This window comes from Cajanus cajan, chromosome 4 (assembly GCF_000230855.2).
Source record: "Cajanus cajan strain Asha chromosome 4, NIPB_CcT2T_4, whole genome shotgun sequence".
Classification (NCBI taxonomy): Eukaryota; Viridiplantae; Streptophyta; class Magnoliopsida; order Fabales; family Fabaceae; genus Cajanus; species Cajanus cajan.
In genome coordinates this window covers 9,980,389-10,000,245 of record NC_138520.1, presented here as the reverse complement: position 1 = coordinate 10,000,245, position 19,857 = coordinate 9,980,389, and the positions used below count along the sequence as shown (strand labels likewise).

The window sequence follows — 19,857 nt, the reverse complement described above, 5'->3', positions numbered from 1 at the left end:
GCTCTGCTTCCACAAGAAAAAAACATCTCTGTAGAAGGTTTGACTGGGCTCCTGAAGCTGTCAAACATTAGAAAATACAGCTTAAATTTTCTGGTGACATTTTCTAGTAACCGTCAAATATCCTGGTCACTTTCTGCTGCCTTCAGGCAACTGCCATTTTTTCTGGTGACCTTTCCAAGGACTTTCTGAGTTTTCTAGCATTTTTTCCTGTCACCATCAGGACTTTCCGGACAGTATTTTTTGACCTGTTCTACCATCTACTAATTTGTCCCAAAGTTCATTTTGCTCCCATTTTCTGGTGCTGTTCACTGTTCTTCGTGAACAGCACCAGTTTTTCCCCATGCAAAAAGCTGATTGTCTCTCTTCTCTGTCTTTGTTCACTATGGAAGAAAATCCATCAGGTACCTGGACTTCAGCATATTCAGGTATGCTTCTTTCATTTGGATTTAATGTCTCAAAAGCACTCCCACCCCATTGGGTTCTCAACTCTTGAGCCACACAAACCATATGATCCCATCGTCTTAATTCTTTTCCACCTATTCTCAGTGTCCCAACAGTAAGAAAACAGTCACTGTAGGTGACACTCTTGTAATTGTAGCTGGTATAGGAAACATCAAAATAAATCCCTTCAAAAATTTACTGGCATATCTTGCATATTTATTTTTCATGTTCTAAAGTTGTCCAAAAATCTTATCTGATTACAAGCTTACGAGTGACATCTTTAATTGTTATTTTTTTTTATAATAATTGTGTATTTCAATGCAAGGAATTAGAAAGGACCATTGGACGTGCTAGATAAGGGAATGACCTTTATCTTCTTGAGGTTCCATGTGTGCTCATTGCAGTTAAAAAAAAAAGCCTTATTCCTTCATGTCAGTGTCTCTACTGTCAAAAAAGGGAAAAGTTTACTCTTTCATTATCGGTTAGGACATCATTTTTTTTTTGAATAAGGTATAAAGGAGTATTTTATTGATGATTGTACCTAGGGAAGTTGGTGGGAAGATGTCTATCATGCCCAACTTGGTAACTTGATATTCAAAAGGTTGCCTTAGGCCCTTGGTTAAGACATCTGTAATCTGCTGAGTGGTTGAAATAAGTGGCTTGCATATTATTCCTTCTTCAAGCTTCTCCTTGATAATGTAAGACTATATTATTAACTATATTTATTGCAGCCTTGTTATCGCAAAACAACTGCATAGGAAAAGTTGCTAGTTTTTTTTTTACTACTTTTTTCATCCAAAGAACCTCATATCCCTTGAGCCATTGAACTGAAGTTACTGAACTCAGCTTCAGCACTGCTCCTAGCAACAATGATTTGTTTTTTACTCCTCGGTGACAAGATTACCCCATAGGAAGGTGGCATATCCCGATGTTGACCTTCTATATATAACAGATCTAGCCCAATCAGCAAAAGTATATATACTGATGTTGACCACTTTTTTCAGCTTTTTTGAGGAGACCTTTTCCTCTTGTGCCCTTTAGGTACCCAAGAATTCTGTAAACAGTCTCAAGATGTTCTTCATGTGGGAAATGCATAAATTGATACACCATGCTTATAACAAAATCAATGTAAGGACAAGTATGAGACAAATAAATAAGATGGCACCTTTTGATCAGGACCCTTTTTGGAATCTTCAACTCTTCCATCCAGAAGATAATATGTACAACAACCCTATCTGTTTTAGCATTTCGAATAGTTTTTCCTGTGGCAAGATCCTGAATGAAATGAAAGTAAAAAAATGTTGCAACACTTTGATGTGAGCAATGTCTAATTCAACCATACAAAATCTGACTTATAAGGTAAGGACTTTCCAAGCCTTGTAAGGACTACATTAGCCACATATCTAGTTGATGTGGGAGTAAACACAGCCCTCAAGGCTGCAATTAAGGTAGCCCCCCAAAGAAGTTACAACTAAGGCGGGTTAGGGATGACTGTAATTAAGGTGACTTTCCAACACATTCCTTCACACTAGATGGGCCTGGAGTGTGGCAATGCAAGTGACCGAACAATGAATTTAGGATAGGCTCTAATGCCAAGTTGAAATAAAACATTAAAGAGGAATAATGTAAATATTATTGCTTGATTATAAATACAATCATGAATCTACATGTATAGGCCAATAACAGGAAATTGGGAAATATAATCTCCTAATAATTACAGGCAATCAATTTCTGTCCTAAATTAGTAATAATTATAGGAAAAATATTCGCTCTAAATTAATTACATATTTACAACATAGATCTTTAATCAAATTGCATAACGACTCTACTGAATGGCTGGTTTAATGAATCTTTTCTTATAGCCTTTTAACTAAAATTACCTGTCACTGACAGGTTTACAAACGCAGTTATGATATCTGCATGCACCTATATGAGAAAGAGCTGCTGACAGAAGACTCGTACCTTCATATATATGGGTTTGTTACCTTCTCTGTTGCCAATCTTTTATTACTTCAGAATTCTTTATCTGTAGCAACTGTTCCAAATTACATGCATTATTTTTATTACATTTCTGCCTCTTTTATGTAGAGCATGAATTTTGTAGTTTTTGCATTGCATTTAAATTTTCTATACAGGTTGCGAGGAGCTGGTTTTAATGCTCAACAGCTTGCTGTTGTTTCAGTAAGTTGCTCCCTGACTTTATTTGTATCACTTATCTTTGCTTACATACACAAGGAATAAATGTATGTTTTTCTATTGAATACCATTTTGCTGTTCATAAGGGTAGCCCTCAGCATTGTTGTCAAAATCACAATTTTACTTACAATCCTAGAATCTACAATCCTACAAGTTTTGGATGGCTTCTGTTCTTGGTTCAGTGAATGATTGCTTCAGAATGGGATCATATGAAGACCGATGAGCAAACTTGCTAGCTTGTGAGATCTCGTGTTTGTGCAAGTTGAAGACTCACAATTGTGCAGGTCAGGTTGCATGATCATGTACAGCAAAAATCCATATTTTTGGGTATTTTGATCTAAACTGATCTTCCCCTTCAAGCAATGCCACACTTCTTCCACTCAGCTGACTGATGCATGTCACGACACCTTTCCTCTCTCACACAGCATGACACTTCTCTGTTATATCTCTGTAGCCCTGTTAGCCTGTTTCAGTTGGAAACCTCATTATCTTGCCCACCTCCAAAAAAATGCAAATAGAAAAAGAGATCAATCTCTTGTTAGTTGCTTGAAATCGTAGGTTTTTTCCTTGGTGAATGCTACGGTGGAGAAGCTTCTCATATGATCCACCAGTGTACAAGCCTAAAATTTGCTACAGTAATTTAATTTTTAATTATGTATTTCTTAATCATAGTAAAATTACTATCAAGTCCCTGTTAAATTCTTTTTCCTACAGAGGTGTTTAACACAATACTCCCATTCTTAGAATGCGGGTTATGTGCCTAATTCAACTCTACAAAATCGACTTGTAAGGTGAGGGTTGTCCCCTACTTATATACTCATTAATTGTTTTATCTCTAGTTGATGTAAGACTTGGATATTTCTCAATATACACCCCCTCCCGTCTAGTACTATTGAGCTTGGTACATTGATCTAGGATAGGCAGGAGTTAGGTTTTTCCCAATACACTCCATGCCTAACACTATCGGGCTTGTTGCATGTATTAATGGTAGGTATTCCTTTTATAATTAGATCTAGATAACTCTAATACTATCTTAGAATGTGGGTTATGAGTCTAACTTAACTCTATAAAATTAGTTTATAAGATGAGGGTTGTCCCCTACTTATATACTCGTTAATTGCCTTATCTTTAGTCAATGTGAGACTTGGATTTTTCTCGATATCCATCACTTGTCCCTTACCCAAACCTTTCAAACACCACTGTGGCAGCCATGACAGCTGTGCGCAGTTCATTGACAGAATGGTTTCAAATTTTAAATATAAAATATTTATGAATTAATATGATTAAATTATTTTAAACATTTTCAGATTCTAACAATTAACACTGCAAACTTTAAAAAATCTCACACACCAGAACAATCCTTTTCCTTTGAGGCAGGATGCAACTGTAGCACCCTCAAACACAAGTGTAGACTACCGATCCCCATAATTCCATTGATAAAATCCACTTCGCCGGCCAACGCTACGGTGCAGATGAGAGAGTAGCATTCTTTTCCTGTTTCGCGCTCCAACATGAGATTTTTGGTGACCTGGGAGCAATGTTTTGCAATGTTCTAGAACTGTGTCAAGGAGTCTCAGATAGTCTTGAGGCGCTGAATTCTGCAGAGGGAGGTGAGCTTGATGAGGAGGTTGGCATCGAGGTGGAGAAGCTCCACCACCAGATTGTAGTGTTTGTTCGCCGCGGCACAAGCGGTGAGAGATGCATACCACTATTGCTCTCCCACCAAAGAGGCAAATACAAGGTTAAGAACGAAGATGGAGTGCAGGGTTTTAATCGGGGTAAAAATGACCATTAAATTTTTAATATAACTTTTTAGTTAATAAATTATTTCAATAACTGATATGATCTACACCATTCATTATATCAAACAATCATAATATATTGATCCATTGGTGGACTATGTTATGTAGGTTCAGTGTAGATTTTTCATGTTCCTATTGTGTTTAGTATCATATTTTGTCGAGTATACCCCATGCATACAGAGATAAAAAATACTATGTAATTATTTCCCACTATTTTTAAGGAACCAAGAGGTTACACAAGTGAAAGCTTACTCGGAAGGAAGAGGGATCATTTAGTAGTTGGTTATGACAGCTATAATTTGATGTAGCAAGAAGAGGGGGAAGAGGGAGAAGCATATAAATAGGGTGCAATTAACTGAATGAGGATTCTTCTGAACAATTGAAATACATTGTTTTACAGTTGGGAGGAAGTTGTTCGCTTGACAGAGAAATTTCTTTGGGTTTTCTGATAGGAATCCGATTTAATGAAGAACACAAAGCAATATTATTGATTGAAAAAAATAACTATTACAGAAGATGTTAAGAACTAAGAATTAGGAAAGAGAAAGAAAAGAAAGATTTTATTGAATATGTTGAAAAGAACAGAAAATAGGAGAGAAATATCTCCTCCAAGGGTTTCCCCTTCACAAAGGATTTCTCCTTTCACAAAGAGCTAATGCTCAATTTACAAATGTGAACAAATCTGAATCCTCCCCTCTACCAAGTAACCTCTTATTTATAGATGTGATGGGCCTAGCCCATGATATCTTTATAACTAATAACTATTCTAATTCCCTTTATTCTATATCCTAACAATACCACCCCCTTGAAAATCAACCTTGTCCTCAAGGTTGGAATCTGAAAACCAAAAAAAAAATGACATCAAAACACACTATAGTTGGGACTAAAGTGAAACAACACCCCTAAAAAACTACTTTTTCATAGGTTTGGGCAATTGGACCCACTTTGTAGAATTCCAAATCTACCCCTTCCTCTTTCTCATCCTCTAGAGCCAAATCACTTGCTCTAACAGAATGTGTCTCTTTGTTGTCTACCCATGATGGATCAGCAACGAACCCTTTGGCCACTGCATACAAACCCATGTCTGGCGGCTTTGGTGGTAGTGGAGATGGTGGACTTCGTATAACTTGAATCACAATTGTTGCCTTCGTACTTTCCTTTTGCCTAGGCTCCTTTGTCCTGTTGTCATCCATAGATGCAACGATGTTTAATGATGAAGGCTCGCCTAGAAAGTGGTCTTCCCCACCACATATAGTGTTGTTTTTGATGATTGAAACTTCTTTATTTCTGTTTTCTAACTTCAAGAATTGCAACAGGTTACTGTTACACCTTAGACTGCTACCCTTCATGTTAATTCTCTGTTCTATGCTTCCATCAAAGGTGGGTAACTCAACTTGTTTTTCCCAAGAATGCACCAGGTCACCTCTGCAATCTGACTCACTGCCTTTGGTATTTTCTGCATTTTCTTGAATCTGTCCAGAACTGGGTTGCTGGTGCCAATGTCTTCTGTCAAGTCCTGTTTTTGCAATAGGTGATCAAGATCCTCCTGAAGCTTATCTTTTTCCCCAAGTTTTGTTGTGATCTCATTAATGAGTTTCTTGATCTTTGAAACCTCATTGAGTCTCTTCTTAATCTCAGATTTTTTGCCACCATAATTCTTGATCTTCAAACTTTCTTTGTCCCTTTTCTTTTCTTGCTTCAAGAATCTTTTGATCAATGATGTGGAGAATGACTCCCAATCAGAATCTAGGTTCTTTTGGCTCCAAAAGTAGAACCACCGCATTGCTACTCCTTTCATGCTCATGAAAGCATATTGCAACTTATGGAAAGAATGAATTTCTTGCACTTCAAAGAATTTCTCAGCCTTAGCAATCCACCCCAATGGGTTTGTACCCACAAAGACTGGCAGCTTCCCCTTGGCCCAAATATATGCTTCCTCCATCTCTAGTAACACTGGCTCTCCCTCGAAGATCCGGCAGGTCGGACCAATTGTTAGGAACTAAGAATTAGGAAAGAGAAAGAAAAGAAAGATTTTATTGAATATGTTAAAAAGAACAAAAAATAGGAGAAAAATATCTCCTCCAAGGGTTTCCCCTTCACAAAGGATTTCTCCTTTCACAAAGAGCTAATGCTCAATTTACAAATGTGAACAAATCTGAATCCTCCCCTCTACCAAGTAACCTCTTATTTATAGATGTGATGGGCCTAGCCCATGATATCTTTATAACTAATAACTATTCTAATTCCCTTTATTCTATATCCTAACAGAAGATGACTTCTGTAATCCCAGAGAAAATGCTCCTTAAAGAAGAGATTACTCTCTTCTTGTTCAACCTCTCAAGGTTCTAACAGAAAAGATGTCTCATGCCTTCCCCCCTTGCTTTCCCGTCTCCTTCTTTCTCTCTATATCTTTCTTGTATCTTTGAGGACATAACAATTAGTCTGTCCTACCATTTTTAAATATAGGGTTTAGGGTTTAGGGATGTCAAAGTGAGTCAACCCTAAATCTTAAACCCTAAACCAGCTCATACGGACTGACTCACCACAGGTTGGTAACTTGGTATTTTAAATGGGTCAGTCCAACCCGACTCACTTTTTGGTGAGTCAAGAAAATCCCAACCCGGCTTGACCCACCACAGATTGGCAGGTTAGGTGGGTTTGGGTTGGCTCACCAAATTTTAAAAAATAAAAAATAAAAATTAATTACCCGTTCCTGTTTTTAATAAATAAAATAAAGAGTTACAATTTTTTCTATCAAGAAATCAGATCTATCATTGATTCAAATGCAAAAATACAAAAGAAAATATCAATCAAAATTTCAAATGGCAACAACATAAAACATAAACATAGCTAGAGTTTAGTGGGTTAACTGAGCTAACTCAGCTTACTTTGGCTTGAATCATAGGTTAAATGAGTTGGGCTGGAATTTAGTCAAAATTGGTACACGATTTTTCTAACCCAGCCTGGACTTGTGGTGTGCCAAGTTAACCCACCAGGTTGGACTCACTGTAACACCTCTATCATTGTGAGTAGTGACTATGGAGGCTGAGTGGAGGTGTTGGAGTCTTCTATGGAGTTCCTCAAATTGTTGTCATTGCAGCATACTACTCAGCTTACGTAGCTGAAGAAAATGGAGCTCTACTATGGGGATCTCAACAAGTTGCTTGCATAATGGTTTAACGAAGCTTGAATAACCCAAGCTGTGGGCTGATTTCTTACACTTGGCCGGGTTCTGGTTTAACACCAGTTTCCAAGCCTTTGCAAAATGCACCCAATTTGGGATGGTTTATAGTAGGTCCTTTCCATTCATTATCTAGATTCATACTAGAAGTTATTGTTGAGTCAGTGAGAGATGAGGCTGTATGGCATCTTAAATACCATTTATATCATGCTCAAAGCCATATGGAATTTGCTGATAGACATAGGAGACCCTCTAAAATCAAAGTGGGAGATTTGGTTTTGCTCAAAATTCGACCCCAGGCATGGTACTATTGTGCATCTGATAAGAACCTGAATTAAAGCGAAACAGAAAATTATATTATTGATCAGAAAACTAGATGTATTACAAAAGAAGCCTCCTGTAACCCCAGAGCTATTGTTCCTCAGAGATGAGATAATTCTCTTGCTGCCCAACCTGAGGTTCTAACTGAAAAATGATACTCACCCATTCCCCCTCGCCATTCCCTCTCCCTATATTTATATTTCATCCTCTAACTAACTGCTTAGCAATTGTAACAAATTCTTGATTTAGCCAATTTGTTGGGCTTAGGCCTAAACCCAGTATCCTAACATTACCTACCACAGGAAGAACAACCTTTTTGTCAAGGCTGAAACCAGTAAATAAATGATGAAAAACTTTTTTCTGAAATATGTGTCCATTATTGGAATGATCATAACTCATTGAGAGCACCATTGGCAGAGACCATGAGGACCCTGAAACTTGAATTCTCACATTATTTGATGTCACTTAAACATCTATAAGCATACCACCTTCAGCTGCCTTTCCTGTCAGAATGAGTTGAATGGCAATTCTGATTACCATGGCATGGATGATTCAGTTTCTCCAAGGTCTTCTTGTTCCAAGTTAGTCAATCCATAAAACATTCTACTACCATGGCTAAACCTTTTTATCATAGCTATGGAAACCGAATCGCGGTTAATATCAAGGTCCTTTATAGCACCAAGCCACCAAGCTTGAAACCAAAACATTGGCTACACCCTCCATGCTCACGAATTCCCATTGTAGCTTATGGGACAAGTGGATTTCTTGCCCCTCAAAGAATCTTCAGCTTTGGCAACACACCCAACAGGGTCTGTCCTTGAAAAATCTGGCAACTCCACCATCTTAGTCCACATGTCTTCCATCTTTGGCAACAGTGACTCTTCCTCGAAAATCAAACAGGTTGGATCAATTATTAAAATTCCAATTTAAAGAGAAACTGAAAATTATATTATTGATTGGTAAAGTAGATGTATTACAGGGGAAAAAAAAAAAGCCCCCCCTTAACCCCCGAGCTATTGCTCCTCAAATAAGAGATGATTCTCTTTTTGCCCAACCTTAAGGTTCTAAATGACAAATGATACTCCCCCATTCTCTCTTGCAATGCCGGCATGCCTCTCCCTATATTTGTGTTTCCTCCTCTAACTAACTGGCTACATCAGCAATTATAACAAATTTTTTGTTTAGCCAATTTGTTGGGCCCGAGTCCAAATCCAAGATCCTAACAGCATCTGTTATACTCTAAGTTGGCTGCCTGATACTATGTGTCTTTTTGCGTTGGTCAAGCAAACAAGGACTGCTTTTTAGCTTCAGATTCCTGATCAGGCTCAAGTGCACCCGATGTTTCATGTTTCCAAACTCAAGAAAGCATTTGGACAATGATGGTGAACAAACATCACCCCTGCAGTTACAGATGCAGGCAGAGGAAATTCTTCCAAAACAACTTTTAGACAAACGGCTCATAGGGCTGATGATCAAGTAGTTCAGATCCTGGTTAAGTGGCAGAAATGACCTTCATGGAAGCTATTTGGGAGAATGTTCTGACATGAGCAATTTCCTCAATTCAACCTTAAGGACAGGGTTCAGCAACTTTTGTGGGGGGGGGGGGGGATATTGTTAGGAATGAAGAGGTTCCAATTGTAAGTTTATTCTAGAAGGAAGAGGGATCATTGAGTAGTGACTGGTTATGCCAGCTATTGGTTATGACAGCTAATAATTAGATACAGTAAGAAAGTAAAGCATATAAATATGCTGGCAATAAACTGAATATGGATTCTTTTGGACAATTGTAATAAACTGTTTTACAGTTGGAAAGGGAGTTGTTCCCTTGTCAGATAAATTCCTTCTGGTTTTCTTTGATTTCTCTCTCTCTCTTGCTTTTCATATAAATAAGCCCAACATTTTGAAGTATCCATGTTCAGTTCATCTCTATATTATTTCAGCTTCCTACCAAAATCTGTGTTGTGGCTACCATTTGTCATTATTATTTATTACATTTGCAGTTGCATCTTCTATAAAACAACTGCCTTTTTTTTTTCACGATGCTTTTATCTGTAGACTCAACGACTCCACCATCAATAGTACCTTGAATAGTTATCTTATGTAATACTGTTCTGGTCAGCCACCTAGATACTATTGGCCTTCCAAGCATATTGCGTAATATAAGCTTTTCTTAGAATCACAATGCAATATAGCATCCGACACTGCATGAACCAGCTATAGTTTCAGGATTGTTGTAAAGAAATTAGAAATGTCAAGCTTCTAATTTCTGAACTAATGGTTGCATATATTGCTTCTACTTTATATTTCTGTATGGTCCACACCTAATATATTTCATATACACTGTACATGGCTGACAGGGACTTTGTGAATGGCGTGATGGTCTTGCTCGTGCAGATGATGAGAGTCCTGGCTATGTATTGCCTAATAAAATTATTCTTGAAATCGGTAAATGAAATTTATGTAGACTTCTATATTGTCCTTTGTCTAATAAGTAGTAATTTTGCATGGCAAACACCAATTCAGTTTTTGTTTACCCATTTCAAAGCTAAGCAGATGCCTGTCATTATAAGCAATCTACGGAGAATTGTAGGAAAGTCCAAGCTCCCATATGTTGAGCGCAGCCTTGATGTCATTGTCAACATTGTTAGACATTCTATGCAAAATGCTGCTGCCTTTGAAGAGACTGCACTACGTTTGAAAGAAGAACATGCAGCAAGTGTAAGTAATATGTTAGACAGTTGACACCTTGCTTGAATGATGCAGGAATTTTCAGTGTCATGTCTGCTTCGTACTTTTGCAGTGACTTGCATTGTTTTGAATAAATGTGAACTATTCTAAGTAATTTATCTTCTGTACTTATTCTTAATTATTAGTGATAAAAAAATGAACTGGGTTAATGTGACTTGCCACATCAAACTGTTGGCTGCTGTCTGTTATCTTACTAAGATAAGAAGAGAATGCAAGTCTTTGACCATAATCAATTGTGGATTATGTCTTTAAAATCTGATCAAATCTATGAATGCTGAATTTTGTTGTTTTAAAGTTTAAATACCCATCTGGTCCTTATAGTTCATAAACTTTACTTCTTAGTCCCTATAGTTAAAAGCATTATATTTTAGTTCTTATACATACCATTTTTTTATTATTTTTTTTAGTTTCTGTTGTCTATTTTCTATAAGAATTAAAAAGTAAAGTTCATAAAACTAAAGGGACTAAAAGGAAACAAAAATGATATATTTAGGAACTAAAATGAAATGTTTTAATTATAGAAACTAAAAGTTAATGAAATTATAAGAATCAAATAGGTATTTAAACCTTGTTTTAAAATGTATGATATTAGTCCTTGATACTTCCTAACATTTAATCAAATAGGTATTTATTCTCTTTATCATTTTTCCTTGTGTTCAAAATAACCTATAATCAGAATTTTATTGAGATAGTTTGTAAAAAACAATCCCTTATAAAATTAAGCAAATCCACACACATTCTGATTAACCATTTTTAGAATATTTTAAAATTGTCTGCTCCCTATTTTCTGGGATTAATTCTTGTCTAATTGTTTGGTGCCCAAACTGCTTTCTAAGTATATATTTTATGATTTTTTTTATGGTTTTAGTTACTGGTTTTTTACTTGTTAAAATTAGCTTATTATCAAAATCTTATTGTGATAGTTTGTAAAAAAATATCCTTTTAAAATTAAGCAAATCCACACACTATAAGTGCTTTTAGAACATTTTAAAGTTGTCTGCTCCTTATTTTCTGGGAATTAGTTGTTGTCTAACTGTTAGGTGCCCAATCTACTTTCTAAGTAGATATTTTATGATTTTCTATTTGGTTATAGTTATTGGTTTTTGACTTCTTGATAAATTGTGTACGATCATGATACAGTTGTCAAATGTAGTACCTGTTAAGGATGGAACTGAAGTACCTCAGACGCTAGTTGGATGTGCAACAACAGGAAACATTGGAATTGAGAATGACACCCGTGTTGATATCTCGGAAGTTGGTCTGTTATCTTCTGACCTGGAGGAGGAAACTTTTCAGCATCAAGATAAAGATGGACAAGGAAAACTTAAATCCGTTAGTCTCACTTCAGATCTACCAAGGGTCAGGCTCACTATTCCAGAGAAGAATAAGGATGATGCAAATGTAATTGCACGCACTACAGCGAAGGTTGTAAAAGCATAAAGTCTCATTTATTTCAATGCTATTCCAACATGGATAAAAAGAGAAGCTATTTCAATGTTTTCGCAATCTATCTAATCATAGCTAATTGGTTGATAGGCCAATGGAGAGGTGACAAAAATGCCCACTGGCGCTTTTGATGCTGCACTGCTGGACAATTCTGCTTCAGAATGGAAGCGTGATCGTAATAAAAAGGTGAGCTTTTGTCATAAACATTTCAGAGAATGTGTCTGTTGCAATAGGGTTGTAAACTGGTTGCTTTTCCTTTCTGGCTGTCATTTTCAATTTAGTATGTTTAAAAGCTTATTTCTGTGAAATTATTGTTTTTATGTTTAATTGCATTTTTAGCTCTCAAGGTATCAGGATTGGGATTTTGGTCTCTTAAGTTCTAATTGTACCAATTGGGTCCCCCCAAGTTTTTCCCCATTTTCAATCAGGTTTCCATCCTGTTTTTATTTATTTAAGTGATTAATTTTGCTCATAAGGGAAAAACATTTCTTATTCATGATTGTCATAAAAACAATTATTTGTCCACAAGCAACCACAACAATTAGGTCAATAGAGTCAGAGCTTGGGTTATTGTAGTTAAAATATTCTATGATTTTTAGCCGGTAGTGGTACACTGCATTTACTTGCTGACATATCATGTCCAATTTGTAAATGAAATCGGGAGAGAAACCTGATTGTAAATGAGAGAAAGCTTGAAGTGATCCCAATTGGCAAGTAGAACCTAAGACCAAAATTTTATACCATTACAATTTTCAGAGGACTAAAAAGTGCAATTAAATCTTATTCGTATTATTGTTTTGGATATTTTTTCTTAACAAGCCAAAATACAAAAAATTACCCCTAATTAAGCTAATCTAAACGGGCACGTCAGCTTTTGGTGAGACCATAGCTGATATAACTTGTTCGTTCTCAATAATCTAATGATGTATGCACGATTACACTTCCTTCTATATTTATATTTGAACTACTATTTCTGTGCAATTATTTCAAGACTACTTTGTGGGTTGGTTCTTAGGGCAAGGAAGAGATCAAGCTAGAAAAGATTAAATCATCAGTCAATGTTCCATCCCACTTGTTTTTGGGCAACAGTGAGAAGTCAAAAGTAGTTGTAGAAACTCCAAGTGTAGCATCTAAAATATCAGACACCCAGAAACCCGTTTCAGGTTCAGTTTCTGCTTCCAGACCCTGTGGGATTGTAATGGTGTGCTCTGATTCAGACTCGGAGGATATGCTACAGAATAAGCTAGAAAACTCCAACAATCAGCCGGGGGAGAATTCTCTTGTGCCCAGGAAAAGAAGATGAACAATGAGCCAATGTCGCAGTCAGAGTTGCCATCAAACTTCGAAACATGTTCTCAATCAAACTAGTTGGAAAAAAAAAAAAAAGGAAATTGTATATTAATTGTGTATTTTGTACATTTCCTATTCTCCCTTTTTATAAGGTAAATGACTATGCTTAAAAAATAATAATAACGAATAACAAAACAGGAAGTTTTTTTTATAAAAAAAAAAAAAAGATATTTAGAGATATTTTTGATCTCATGAATATCTATGAAATTTACTACACAACTAAAACCTGTGGTAGAGACAACTAAAGATGACAAGGAAACAAGTTTGTTTTGGATAATATGAAGATAATGCATCTTCCCAAAGTGGAGTAACGTGACTAATTAGCAAACTGAAAAGATCAACCGTAAAGCGTAGGGAACACACAAGTGATTTGACAAAATAATTGCTGCAAGGTAAATGTGGGTATTTCCAGCATCTGAGGTCGAAGTGCAACCTTCGGGCGATTAACTGAAAGTAGATTAGATCATTATGATTTATGTACAAAGAAAACCAGGTGTTGCCATTAACAGCGTCTTTGAATACTAGTTGATCTAAATGAAAATCAACTATGTTCCTTTAGCCATTAAAATCAAAAATCTAAATTTCATACAAGTTTGATCTTGATAGGTATATTTTCGTTTATAGAAAAACAAGTTGTTAAAATACGGAAGTTTTACCTGTATTTTTTTTTTCTATAAAAAGATGTGATAAAATTATATATATATATATATATATATATATATATATATATATATATACACACTTTATTAAAAGATAAATGCATTATTTTCCACAAAAATAATTTTATTTATACGAACTTTCAGCATGAATAGGAAGCAAATTTTTCTAATGTGAGATTTTTGGCCTTCAATTTTCTAAAGTGAAAATTATTAATTATAAAATTTATAATTAAAATTTATAATTAAATCAAATTTTTGTAAAATAAAATCTAAAATTTATTATAATATTAATTCCGATGGTTATTATTATATTTTATTTTTTAAAGTATAATTTTCTTATTTTAAAAGAGCTAGATCCGAGAATTTACTCAAATTTTCTCAAATGAAATTCTCCATCACCAAAATTCTATAACTTCTTTTTTTATTATTATTTAAATTTTCTCTTTTATTTTTAATTAAAAGATGAGGTTTCACTAAATAAAATTGACATATATGAGAAGACGCAAATATATGTAAATTTCTTTTATACAAACATTTAGTAAGGTTTAATTTTTAATGTATCATCTCATTAATTAATATAATATAGTTGTATGGTGAATATTTATGGTGTGACTCTATAAAGGTTTTATATTTATATTGGCAATGTATATAACTCATTCTTTTAAACTTTGATATTCAACATAAGATCGAGACTTTCAATGATTCTCCATCATGCTCTTCCTGATGTTATGACGTGATGTAGCTGCATTTCTGTAAAGTATTTGGTGAAGGTAGGTTACAAGTGGTTAATGGAAACATTTATGATATGAACACGGTATTTTGGCATTGGATTTGGAAGGTTCCTACATCTAAGAATATTAAAATTTTCCTTTGGCAGGTTTGTCATAATACTCTACCTTCTTGGTTGTTTCTACAAGCTCGTAATCTGATGTAGGATGTTGTGTGTAGCAAATGTGGATTCGCAGTTAAAGACTTGTGATAAGATTTTCTCTTATTCAGTTAGATTCAGTTAGATTCAATAGAAATGCTAGTTGATAAAACTGAGAAAAAAACTATAAGCTACTGAATAATTTCTTCTTCCATTCATAAAAGACCAAAGGTCCCTTAAATACAAATATGATATTAAAAGCAAAAGGATAAAATAGACTAAATTATTCTAACGGTTAAAAGAAAAACACTTAAACATACGAAGCAGCAAAACAAGGATTTCAAGCGGCTATATTAGGAACCAAGCTAACAAAGGGGCTGCCAGCAACTATATATATATATTTTTTAAAATATAATTTTTAAGCCAATTGGGTCGTTTCCTTTCACGTTTGGGCCTAGATGTATTGAACTCCTCATCTGGGCCTTGTTCCTTTGGATTGCATGTACCAATACTCGCCCCATCAGAATTGGCTTTGTCCTCAAAGCCGTTGGAAGTATCTGGAGTAGTGTCGAGGTGAGTGGACGTGGCATTTAATGAATTGGTTGGAAGTGTGCTTGTAGAGAACGGTGGTGATTTAATAGGAGAAGGTGAGGCATGGATCAAGGAATTATCAACGGTGGAATTTAAATGGGAGGATCCAGCTGGCACGTCATTTATGAAGGTAGATGTGGTGGAAGTATTAAGTGAAGAGGGAAGTGAAGTGTTGGGAACTGAGAGGGATGGTTCAGAAGTATCTTCCTTAGGACCAGAAAATAAATGAGACAGAAGAGACGGTGTTGCTTGTGGAGGATCACCGATGAAGCGTCGCAGCAAGGAAATATGAAAGACATTATGGATACGCGACGAAGATGGAAGAGCAAGCTCATACGCAACTTCACCAATACGACGAACAATTTGAAATGGTCCATAGAACTTGGGAGCTAACTTTTGCGAACGGTGGCAAGTAATTGAGTGTTGTCGGTAAGGATGTAAACGCAGCCAAACCCATTCATTCGGTAAAAAGGTGATGTTTGTTCGCTTCTTATTAGCTTGAGTTTGCATGATTTGACGGGACCGATGAAGGTTCTTTTTTAACTGAGTAAGGATGCTTTGTTTTTGAAGGAGAGTAGACCCGATCGTCGAAAGATGAGTGTGTTGTTGATGATAATGGAGTATGGAAGGTGGATTGCGGCCGTATAAAGCTTTAAACGGGCTCATTTTTATGGATGAGTGCCAAGATGTGTTGTACCACCATTCGACTAGGTGAAGATGGTTGAACCAGTGGTTGGGATGGTCTCCGGCAAAGCAACGCAGGTATGATTGAAGACAGCGGTTGACGACCTCAGTCTGGCCGTCCGTTTCTGGATGGTAAGCGGTAGAAAATTTCAAAGTGGTACCTTGGAGCCTAAAAATCTCTCGCCAGAGATTGCTGAGAAAAATGGGATCGCGGTCAGATACAATACTTTTAGGGACACCATGTAAGCGAACTATTTCCACCTCAAAGCGTTGGGCGAGGTTGGCAGCAGTGAAGGAAGAAGGCAGAGCAATGAAGTGACTGTATTTAGTGAGACGATCCACAATGACCCATATGACTGTGTGACGAGCAGAGGAGGGCAGGTGAGTAACAAAATCCATACTTATGTCTTCCCAAGCTTGATGTGGAACGAGTAGTGGTTGTAGGAGACCTTGTTTAGCTAACAAGGGTGATTTATGTTGTTGACAGGTTTTACATGCGGCAATAAAGGCTTGAACATGCTTGCGAAGATGAGGCCAAGAGAAGGAGGCCGAAATTCGGGCAAGCGTGGGTTTGACATCGGAACGACCAGCAAGGGGTGTAGAATGGAACTCATGAAGAAGGTTGGAGCGCATGGACTGGCAGTCAGGTACAAAGATCTTTCCTCGATAATACAAAAGTCCTTGTTGAATAGTAAATAGATGATCTGATGATGCAATTTTTTCCTTGATGAGTTCGGAGCCTGCATTGCTGGTGTAAAAAGTTCGGAGATCCTAAAAAATGCAAGGAACAGTTGTGGAGAAGGCATGAAGAATAACACTTGGAAGGTTATCTTGGTGACAACGTGATAAAGCATCTGCCACAAGGTTCTCCTTACCAGGTTTGTAGATAATATCAAAATTGAAGCCTTGAAGTTTAGTAGCCCAACGTTGTTGTTCGGGCGTGTGATACGCTTGAGTCAAAAAATATTTAAGGTTTTTTTGATCTTTGAAAATCTTGAAATGTCGGCCAATAAGATATTGTCTCCATTTTTTTACAGATTCAGTCACTGTGTGCATCTCTCGAACATAAACAGATTCTTGTTGCATCTTAGAACAAAGTTTCTTACTAAAGAATGCAATGGGATGTTGATCTTGGGAGAGCACAGCGCCTACTGCCACGGAAGAAGCATCCGTAGTGATGTCAAAATCTTTTGTAAAATCTGGGAGGTGCAAGACAGGAGTCTTAGTGATGGCATCCTTCAATGTTGAAAATGCTTGTTCAGCCTGTAAATTCCAAACAAAAGAAGTAAGTTTTAATAAATCTGTGAGAGGCGCTGCGAGGGATGCATAATGTCGTATAAAACGACGATAAAAACCCGTTAATCCCAAAAAAACCCTGAGTGTGGTGAGAGATGTAGGAGTGGGCCAATGTGCTATGGCGGATAACTTCTCAGGATCAGGTTCAACGCCTGTAGCAGATAAAACATGACCCAAATACTGAATTGTAGGAACAGCAAACACGCATTTAGCTGCTTTAGCATAAAACTTGTTATCCTGTAATAATTGGAAAACAATTTGTAAATGATGTAAATGATCACGTACAGAAGAACTAAAAACCAAGATATCATCAAAGAAAACTAAAACAAAACGCCTTAAATATGGTCGCAATAGGTCATTCATGGCATTTTGAAATGTTGAAGGTGCATTAGTAAGCCCAAAAGGCATTACTAGGAACTCATAATGACCATCCCAAGTGCGAAAAGCTGTTTTGTGTATGTCATCAGGGTGAACACGAATTTGATGATAGCCGGAGCGTAGGTCAATCTTAGAAAAGATAGTGGCTCCTCCTAGTTCGTCTAAAAGTTCATCAATGGTTGGGATAGGAAAGCGATCTTTGATAGTGATAGCATTTAGAGCTCTATAGTCAGCGCAAAATCGCCACGTTCCATCTTTTTTTCGAACTAATAGAACATGTGAGGAAAAAGGACCGGTGCTAGGACGTATGAGACCAGTTTGAAGTAATTCATGGATGATGAGAGTCATGGCATCTTTATGAGCATGTGGGTATCGGTACGGTTTAACATTGACAGGATTAGAGTTGGGAAAAATATTAATATGATGGTCATGTAAACGAGGGGGTGGTAAGCAAGTGGGTTTGGCAAATATGGAATTGAATTTGTGGAGAAGGGTTTGTATCTGTGGATCAGGGTGAGATAAAATTTGTTGACTTGGTTCTGGGGGTGGTTGGGAAATAGGATGGAAGGATAAAAGATGTAAAGAATCAATAGCATCCATGTGAAAAAGGTGGCAAAGTTGTTGACAAGAAGTGTTACGAAGGTTAGGCGGTTCACCAGTGAGAGTAATTGATGATTGTTGGTGGGTGAATGTCATGCATGGAATTGAAAAATCAGAGACAATGGGCCCTAAGGTGCGTAACCATTCGATGCCCAATACGATATCGGCCCCTTGTATAGGAAGCAAATAAACTGGAACCTAGAATGTATGTTTTTGGATTGTGATAGGCACATTAGAGCATAAACCGGAGCAGAAAATATGAGCACCATTACCCACCATAACTGGGAAAGTTGGGATAGGAGTAATTGAGAGTTGGCGTTGATGGGCAATTCGGGGTTGCATGATGTTATGGGAGCTACCAGTGTCGATGAGAATAGTGACACCAAGCCCATCAATAGAGCCTTTAAATCGCAATGTCTGAGGGGAAGGTTGACCGGTTAGTGCTTGTGGGGAAAGTTGTAAATGTATAGGAAGTGGTTGATTTTCAATAAGCATAGTGTTGATATCCTCACAAGGAGTTGATGGTTGGTCGACAATATGGGATTCCTCCTCTGTGAGAAGTAAGAGAAATTGTGTTTGGGTGCATTTATGACCTGGGTAAAAATTTTCGTCATAGTTGTAACAAAGACCCTTACTACGACGATCTTGCATTTGGGCATTGGACAATTTTTTATGGGTAAAGAGGGTGTGGGTGTTGTGTGAGATGATGAAGAAGGATGCGGCACAGAAGAAGGGATATCGGTGTTTGTTGGAGGGGAAAACCGAGAAGAAAATTTGGGTTTAGAATCTCGTAACTTGTCTTCCACGAGACGAGCAAGACCCATTGCTTGGTGAACTGTAACAGGTCGTAAGATTGCTAATTCACGTTGGATAGCTGGGGTAAGACCAGAAATAAAACAATTACGCAATGTAACCGGCGATAGACCAAAAACACGGTTGGATAATTTCTCAAAACGTTGTTGAAATTCCGCAACAGTAGAAGTTTGTTTGAGTTTGAGAAGTTCCGCTTCATGATTTTGATAAGAAGATGGTCCAAAGCGAGCCTCTATTGCTTGGATAAAAGATTCCCAATCGTGAAGTTGTTGATTTTGATGCATCCATTTGAACCATGATAAGGCTTCACCTTTCATATAGAAAGACACCATATGGATACGTTGCTCGTGAGGTATTTGATAAAAAGAAAAAAAATGGTCGGCTTGAAAAATCCAGTCTAATGGTTCAGAACCATCAAAGGGTAACAACTGTATTTTGGGCGGTCGGATAGTGGCAGGAGGCGGAAAAGGTGGCGGTGGTGGT

At 36.9% G+C, this 19,857-nt stretch overlaps 1 protein-coding gene across 1 annotated transcript in view; it reads left to right on the top strand.

Annotated features, from left to right (window-relative positions):
- The window catches only part of LOC109795936 (protein RRP6-like 2), a 28,175-nt gene extending 14,649 nt beyond the window's left edge, over positions 1 to 13,526 (top strand). Inside the window, exons 8-14 of the mRNA XM_020355502.3 lie at positions 2,335 to 2,417; positions 2,577 to 2,622; positions 10,299 to 10,386; positions 10,487 to 10,659; positions 11,830 to 12,114; positions 12,226 to 12,321; positions 13,151 to 13,526. Of these exons, the coding sequence (XP_020211091.1) occupies positions 2,335 to 2,417; positions 2,577 to 2,622; positions 10,299 to 10,386; positions 10,487 to 10,659; positions 11,830 to 12,114; positions 12,226 to 12,321; positions 13,151 to 13,438 (1,059 nt within the window). The 3' untranslated portion in view covers positions 13,439 to 13,526. The remainder of the gene's footprint in view (positions 1 to 2,334; positions 2,418 to 2,576; positions 2,623 to 10,298; positions 10,387 to 10,486; positions 10,660 to 11,829; positions 12,115 to 12,225; positions 12,322 to 13,150) is intronic.
- Positions 13,527 to 19,857: the final 6,331 nt, after the last annotated feature.